Source organism: Prosopis cineraria, unplaced genomic scaffold, assembly GCF_029017545.1.
Source record: "Prosopis cineraria cultivar Desert tree isolate PC_DT_omini unplaced genomic scaffold, ASM2901754v1 PC12, whole genome shotgun sequence".
NCBI lineage: Eukaryota > Viridiplantae > Streptophyta > Magnoliopsida > Fabales > Fabaceae > Prosopis > Prosopis cineraria.
In genome coordinates, this window is record NW_026555343.1 from 42,509,602 (window position 1) to 42,518,421 (window position 8,820).

Sequence of the window (8,820 nt, forward strand, 5' to 3'; positions counted from 1 at the left end):
TTCATTTTTATCGAGTCTTGAAGGGATGCCAGTATCACATTTTTATACGGCACTATACCTTACCATCGTTAAATCCTTTCTTTGACTTCCAATTATATAGCTCCGGGCAGAAATTAACGGATCATGATACATACATTTCTCAAGTGCAAAGTTACCAATTGGTAATGATTACATAGCATTCTTTTGTATGCTAGTATAAAAATATACTTGAAGATCATGCATGCTATTTGTCTCGTACCATTCTATTTCCCAAGCAATTGCCTGGCATGGCAAAATAAGAATTCTTAGCTCCGTAAGTGTGCAAGTTTTTTTTTTTTTTTGGAGCGATTCAGTATATTTATCTGCCATATTTCAAAAAATTCTGTCACCAAGTAAGGTAGGAGAGAACATTGAAATGATATTTGTAGCTGTTAAATACTAAATCTTCAGATATTAGCCTTAAGTCATGTATGTTCTGTTAACTATAATTCTAATCCATTAACTTACGAAGAAAATACTGGTCCAAAATTTTTTTCGCAATAATGCAACCAACACACCAACATTTTAGCTACATATGCTTCATTTATTCTAAAATACAAGTCTTTTGAAAGAAAATTTTTGTTTAATTTTACATGTCTTTTAAAAAATTTAATGCATCATTTATTAATGTGTCCCTATCATACCCTTATTTATAATTTCCATGTAACATTTATAGAAGTACAATTTTTCTTTACTATTTCTTATTAATTATGAAATAATTAAGAATTAATTTGAAAATATGAAATAAATTTTGATATATTAATTAATAAATTAATAAATTAATTGTATTTATTAATCCATGTGTCAAAGCTTTAAAAATTATATTTTAAGATAATGCATATCTCCATTTGAATTTACATAACTATGAAGTGAGTGAAAAATGATACCCATATTTCACGTACTAGTATCATAATATAATTTACCTTTTATTTGGAATTTAGATCCACTTATGGCTAACTGCAATTGTTGAATTTTACGCAACAATGGTTGATGAAGGTGAAAAGAAGTAAATTAAAAGATTAACTGAGTTTTGTTAAAACTAATATTTTTTTTGGGGGCTTGGAACACTTACATTTGGCATTTATGGTTGATTATATAATAATTTAAATTTAATGTTTTTATATTTAATACGAAGAATTTCAAAAATAATTATAATTAAGCAATAAGTAATTTCTTATAATTATTAAGATTTGTTTTTTTTACTGCAATTTTGATTTTTTTTTTTTAATCTGAAGTCGAGGCTAAAGGTTTTTCCCCACAAAACTTCAGCTCGGCTCTGGCTTCGTTATTTTTCCGCGAAAATCTCGAGAGACACTGTATTTTGGTCAGCTAGGAGCCAAGGACAACACTCCTGGTGAACTCCGTTAGTTCGTTAACTCCATGAAGCAAAGGCCATCGCCACATCTCTGAACGTAGAAATCATAATCAAGGCGAAGTAGGTAATGGCTGATAAGAGTCGGACCTTTCCGGCGGATCCGAACCTCCCTCGATGGGTTTGTCAGAACTGCCACAACTCCCTCTGTATCGTCGGCGTCGATTCTTATGCTGAAAAGTTCTTCAATGACCCTTCTCGTTCTGGTCAGCTAGGGTTTTTCCCCTTTGCCTTCATTTTTGATATGGTTTTATTTGAATCGGTTCTTTTTTTGTTTGCATACTTCTCATTATGTTTGGATTTCATTAGGGACGTTGCTGTTGGATTAGGACGGATCACTGAATTATAGTATTTATGCCGTTTAATGTGATAAGTTTGCATTCAGGATATCATTTTTTAGACGATATATTCCATGACCAGGTTTGGATTATACCTTTGCTGGGTACTGGTTTTTGACGAGGGAGAATTTGTCCATAATTTGCAAAGCTGGCCAGAATTGAGTTGGTTTAGTAAATTTTTTGCGTTGTTTTGCTTACCTTAAAAATTGTTCCTGGAGAGGGCACTTCGTGTGGTTCACTTTTCTTCGCTGTAATAATATGTGTCGATTAATTTAAACAAATTTGATGTGTATTTATTAAATATTTTTCTTGGTTATGCAACAGAAAGGAAACCTTTCTTTTATGTCAAGCACTCTCTACCCCAGTGAAGGACTTTACTAGCTGAGTTAGTGGATAATTATTTAATGCTGTATGAGAGGATTGTTTTGATTTATTATGATGAAGAGGTGATGCACATGCAGGAATGCAAGGATCTTCCATCGATGGGGCTAACAGTGTCCTAAGTACTACTAGAATGGACAATTCTTATGTTGTCTTGCCAAAGCAACGACCTTTGGCTCAAGGAAATCCTCCATCTTGCGGTGCAATTGTTAAGCCAGACACAGGCCAACGGGGAAAGGCAATGGAAGAGTCATTTGTGGTTGTGCACAAGTCTGAATCCAATTCTGATGGAAGTGGAAACCATGCATCTCCTGGGGCTGATCCAAGTTGTCATTTACAGCCTCACAACTCTGGTTTTCATTCCACTATTACTGTGCTAAAACGTGCTTTTGAGATTGCCACAACACAGACACAGGTTCACATAAATGGAATCGATAATTTGTTTCTCAACCCAGATGACTTGCTGGCAGTTAGCTCATTATTTATATCAATTCATATGCATTTTCAGGTTGAACAACCTTTATGCCTTGAGTGCATGAGGGTATTATTAGATAAGCTTGATAAGGAGGTTGAAGATGTAAACAGGGACATTGAAGCATATGAAGCCTGTCTTAAACGCTTGGAAGGGGAGGATGGAGATGTGCTTAGTGAAGCTGATTTTCTGAAGGAGAAATTAAAGGTGATTAGTGGTTTACTATTTCCATTTTATGTGTATCATGTTGGTTTATGAGATGTGAATGACTATTTTCCTTAGTTTGCTCAGAAATAATAGTTGGTTTGGTATGGGGTTGCAATTTTTTTCTTAGACAAAATAATTTAATGAAAAGAAGAACAATTAAAAAAAATTGAGAATAAGCAGTCCTCCCAAAACAAATAAAATAAAAATTGCAGATAACACTAAGACGTCCACAGGGATACCTCCTAGAAAGTTTTAACTGCTGAAATCCAGAGAGGGGCCAAGAAGGTAATTCTGACCTCAATTGGATGTGATGGAAAAAAACTTAAATTAAATACTAATGCATTCCTTTCTAACCACTAATGACCATCACACCCACCAAGACTGCAAACCCCAAAAGAACTTTGTACTCCTTTTTCGAGCCAGAGCCTGTGAAATTAATTGCTAAGAAAGCCTCCGGATTAGCTGGACACCTGTTGCTCCTCAAACATAATGAACAACCTACTTCAAATCTTCCATGCCATTTTATAATGCAAAATAGATTATTGTTTCTGAATCAAAAAAACAAATATCACAATTCGCAAATATTAGGAGAAATATTGTTATTGGGCCTTCAAGTATGAAGCAAGTGATTTGCATTAATCCTTTATGTGCATGAATTTTAAGATATTTAACAACACGTATTCTATCTTGATAGAGCTGAATCTTTCAATAGCCATGATTGAAATTGGATCCTCTACATTCACGCATTCATATATTAAAAAAGAAAGTGACACTAAAAAATGTGATTGATTTTGTAGCCCAAATCTTATCTGTACTTTCATAACCTCTTTTATCTTCATCTCTATTTGGATGCACCGTCAGTTTAGGAAGTTCAGGTGGTCTGGATCCTGTGACTAACTTGCTATAGTACATGCACCCTTAGGGGGTCATTCCAAGATCAGTCCTATGTAATCTTGTCCCTTCATTCCTTTTTCTCTATTTTCCATTTGGGCCGTAATACATTCTTGTCAGAAAGGAAAAGAAAGGTGAAGTTGTTTTCTTCCCCTTTGCAATATATATGGCTTTTTTGGAGTTATGATGTGTTTTGTCCTGCAAGTCAACCTGTCAGTGGGCAATGTGGGATTTTATCCGACATGTCATTATCTTAGATAGCATGGCTTTGATTAATATTCTGTTATTGAGATGATCATCAAATTTTCTTGTAAAGCCTAATGATTGATTTGATTCATGAATTCTATTAAAGATTGAGGAAGAAGAAAGAAGGCTTGAAGCAGCAATTGAAGAAACAGAAAGACAAAATGCTGAAGTAAATGCTGATCTCAAGGAGCTAGAGTTAAAATCAAGCCGCTTCAAAGAATTGGAGGAGCGGTATTTTTACTGTCTTTACCTTTTGTATATGTATTTTTGCAATCAAATTTTGTCACACCTGTAAATGCCCACATTTTTCTACATCACCATTGTTCTATGGATATAGATGTCGTATTATTTGTTTCTCCCTAGTGTTTGTGGAGCCTTAATATCATTACTTATTTCACATATTTTAATCTGTAACAGGTATTGGCATGAGTTCAATAATTTTCAATTTCAATTAATTTCTCATCAGGTTTGTGGTTGATTATTGCTTTCTTTTGGTTTAATATCTCTTTCAAAATGCTCTTCTAATTAAACTTTATTCTTAAGTTTTTGTTGGTTTGTGCTAGCTATCATACTCTTTAAGTTGGTTTAGGTGTTTTCTGAAGGATCGTTGGTTTGATTCAAACCACATAGTTAATTTCTTTGTTTGGGCCTTGTCAATTAGTGTCTCTACCGCTACTGCCATTTTTGACTGTAGAATGATAGAGTGAAGGAAATAAAACTGATTTAACAGGAGGAGAGAGATGCAATTTTGGCCAAGATTGAAGTTTCACAAGCACATTTAGAATTGTTGAAGCGAACTAATGTGCTAAATGATGCCTTCCCTATCTCACATGATGGAGAGTTCGGAACAATCAACAATTTCCGACTTGGAAGACTTCCTAAAGTTCCTGTAAGATATTTAGCATGTTTTCTCTTGCTCATTATTTTGAACTTAATATTTATCACTGGATTTGTTGCAATGTAACTTAGTGCATTTTGGATAATTGGCGAATAACCATGAGATATAGGCAATCTGTTTATAGTCATTGTTATGAGTTTAGCTTTGTTTTGTTCTTTGATATGCTCAATTTTCTAGTCCAAATGCCGAGAGTGTACAGATGAGACTGAGAGTTTTAGTGTGATAAGCTTGTTGCATCTGGTTGTTTAGTTTACTAACGGATAGAGTCTTACAGATAATTCGGCAAATCTACAAATTTTTTGCTTCATACACACTGTACTTCTTATGTTAGGGCTACTACAAAGCATAGTTTTGCTGTCTGCTTAAATATGTATATTCTAACTAACATGATGCAGAAGTTCATTTCTCAGTATACTTTTGGAAGGCAATCTATTGATAATTTACTACCAAAGATATCAAACTTGAATAATAATTTAAGAGGATTTAATTGTTTGTTTATGCTGGAATTTGAAGCTTGTTATTGTGTTCGATGTCAAGAATTTCATGGCCAAAAAGTAGCAACGATGGTTCTAATGAACTTATTTTCAGGCAAATTCTTCATCTGGCAAAGAAAACCTTTTTAGGTGAAAAAATGAGCTTCTATGATTCAATAGTTCATAAATTGATTTTTGACAAAGACCTCTGAGTACAGATAACTAATATAAGGCATGATAATATGATTATTTAGATTCTATGGTGTGTAAGGTTGTATTTTTCTGTTCCTGTTCACAAAATGATAAAATGGTATAGCCATACGTGGCATTTGCTCATACTATTATAGGAATAAGGTGTAATTATTCACTTTCTTCTTGAGCATTTTCCTGGCTTGTTTCTGTTCTTTGCTTATATAGAGTCCTTTTTTTTTTATTGTGATATTCACGGTTTTCCATAATGTACAGGTTGAGTGGGATGAGATAAATGCTGCTTGGGGCCAAGCTTGCCTTCTCCTTCATACAATGTGCCAGTATTTCAGGCCTAAGTTTCAGTATCTTTTTTCATTAAGAAAATAGGATCATTTTGCTCACTACTATTTTATTTTGTTTAAATTTTTTACGGCTTCGTATAAAAGCCATTCATAACCCCAGAACACAGTTCCAATATTTTATCAAAAAAAGTTCAGATTTAGTGACAGGCTTGGTAATTATTGGTGTCTCAATGATTACTTATATTCTTATCTGGCAATCAAGCCGAAGTTTACTATTGCTATGCACTCTCTCTTAAAATGCACTACTGAGTCATCTTATTTTGCTTCTATATGTGCCTAGTCCAACTTCATGGTCTTCTAGAATCCACCTAGATATTTTTCTTAGGTGAAAGAATCTGGTTGCTGATCCAATTTACTGTACAATGAGGAATGGATCTTGCACGCTCCTAGTTGCTTTTATGCAACTAGCTTCCATTTTCATATTATTTTCATTCTGCATTCTGCATATGATTTCTTGCTAATGACTTGTGAGATATCCTTAATTATTCAAACCTTAGATCTAAAATAAAAATAATTCCTATGGGTAGCTACCCTCGCATCATGGACAGCAGCAATAGCACTTTGGAGCTGTGAGTATGCTTTATACTGCTATCTTTGTTTGTTTTTTATTTAAACATTGTGATAACTTCTTAGAGTTTTTGAAATGTCATTTCTATGAAATTTTCAGTCGAGCTTTTGCCTTCACTCAGCTTAACAGCAGTGTAATTTGATGAAATGTCTGCCTTTAGTTTGTTCTTACATTTGTCCATTGGATCATTATATATTGATGTCAGGATTTTCAGGTTTGGTCCAGTCAACTTGTTTTGGAGCACTCGCTATGACAAAGCAATGACTTCGTTTTTGGTATGCCTCAAGGAATTTGCAGAGTTTGCCAATTCTAAGGATCAGGAGAATAACATTCCACCTGAGAAGTGTTTCAAATTGCCTTATAAGTAAGTTCTATCATATGTATTAGTGGCAATGGATTTAATATCGGCATAGGATCTTGAATGTGTATTGAGATATTAAAATTATATATAAATAAAAAGATATCATGTATCTTGAGTGGGGCATCTGCTATGATAATTATGCATTTTTCTATGTGTACAATTTTAAAATATATTGCTTTAATTATGATATATACACGGCAATAGATGGAACAAATAAGATGCCTTCCCTCCTCACAAAGCAACAAACCCTTTTTTCCTTCTCATCAAGTCATCATACACAATTCCCCCTGCCCCATCCCGACCGAAAAAAAACATTTATGTCAACTGGCATACTTTGTAGATATACTTTTAACATGTCATGGAGAATTGCAAATTAGGCAACTCTGATTTTGACTTCTTAAATGCATTTTAGGCCCTTCTGCTATGTACATTGATGAAGTCGATGAAAGCATGGGCCATTTTACTTTTACTTTTACTTTGTAGCTTCGTGCTTATCTTAGAAGAACTGCTCAAACTCCTATAATGACTGAGGAGCTTAAAACACAAAATCTAAATGTAGTCATATACCTTTGCACTAAATGCTGGATTATCCCAACTTTCAGCGACTCATTTCCGATCCTTTTTCATCAGAAAAGAGATGAAGAAACAAGGAAAAGAAACTGAAACCTGCATATAGTGTATTCTTTTGCATTATTTTCTCTTCTGAGTGCAGGCTTTATTATGTAATATTATTTATTTATTTATTTTGCTCATGTGAATTCTTAGTTGTGACTTGTGGGAGCTGCTAGGTGTGGTAAAGTGGTAATGAGTGGTTGTAGTAGATTTTTTTTGGCCCAGAGAGTAGGTAGTAAATGAGAGCTTTTAAGTTCATACCTCCATTTTTTCACGTACTAATAAAAGTTTGGCTGTGGCATAATAGAAAGTTCTTGTGGCTTAAATTAGAGGCCGTAAGAAATCAATTGATGGGTACTGGAATGCCTGCCCCTCTTGCAAAACTTCTTTGTACTTTCAAAATCCCTGTTTACCTTTCATGGATTTCACTGAAACGCGATTTGTGAACCAAATCAGAAGTTACTTTTGTTGCATAAATGGGCTCGTATAAATGTGATTTATTTGTATTCTAATTTTTAACTCATGCACAATCTGTAACTATCATTTTTTTCTTCTTTTGGTTTAGAATGACATACCATGGGCTGTGTTGATTTTGTAGGATTGATATTGACAAATTTGGTAACTACCATTTTTTCGAAAATGGCTTCAATAAGCAGGAGTCGCAACTGTAAAACTTTGTCTCAAACTCTCTCTCCTCTCTCTTTTTATTCTATTTTATTTTCTTTTGCTTTTTTAAACTTTTCATAGATTGCATTGAAACCTAACTAGTGAATCAAATCAAAAGTTATTGTTTTTGCGTGTGTAGATGCAGTTTATTCTCCCTCCCTCCCTCCCGCGCGCACACACAGCGCGCACACAAAATCTGTATTCTCATTGTTCAGCTTATACACAAGCCGGAACAATCATTAGTTATTTGCGGTTAGAATGACAAATACCATGCATGGGCTTTTGATTTGTAGGATTGAAAATGACAAAGTGGAAAACTACTCCATCACTCAAAGCTTCAATAAACAGGAGAGTTGGACTAAAGCTCTCAAGTACACACTCTGCAATTTGAAATGGGCTCTGTACTGGTTCGTTGGAAATACGAATTTCCAGCCTCTTTCTGCAACAGTACCTTCCCGTGCTGAAGTTCCAGCTGTGGGGTCTTTGTACGTGAAGCGAGGTAATGAACCCAGGTCTGAATCTCGAAGGTAAATACATGGCAGGATTTTTCCAAAACATAAATGTGTACAGATCAATACGTAGTATTTTTTATGTTTTTTTTTTTTGGTTGGCCAAGCGTATTTTTATGTCTTTGAACAGGTTGCTCTTTCAGTTCCCTAATGTAAGACGGACATTTTTTTTTCCATTTTGGGGTTCTATAGATAAATCTTCCCTATTTTGCCCACGTTGTCAGCTCTAGTAATAAGCTCCTATTTTCTTTGCTCTT

The 8,820-nt window shown here is 34.3% G+C and overlaps 1 protein-coding gene across 2 annotated transcripts; it reads left to right on the plus strand.

Moving 5' to 3' along the window:
• The first annotated feature begins 1,298 nt into the window (after positions 1-1,298).
• Positions 1,299-8,737, plus strand: LOC129287756 (beclin-1-like protein). Of its 2 annotated transcripts, none has more exons than XM_054923986.1 (10): positions 1,299-1,596; positions 2,190-2,524; positions 2,618-2,788; positions 4,032-4,156; positions 4,343-4,391; positions 4,656-4,814; positions 5,762-5,847; positions 6,345-6,416; positions 6,630-6,779; positions 8,348-8,737. In XM_054923986.1, exons 1-10 carry the CDS (start codon positions 1,461-1,463, stop codon positions 8,583-8,585), a joined length of 1,521 nt encoding a protein of 506 aa, XP_054779961.1. In that variant the 5' UTR covers positions 1,299-1,460; the 3' UTR covers positions 8,586-8,737. The 2 variants fall into 2 exon arrangements, with proteins under 2 accessions (XP_054779961.1, XP_054779962.1); XM_054923987.1 differs by lacking the exon at positions 8,348-8,737 and adding an exon at positions 7,987-8,283.
• The last annotated feature ends 83 nt before the right edge of the window (positions 8,738-8,820 follow it).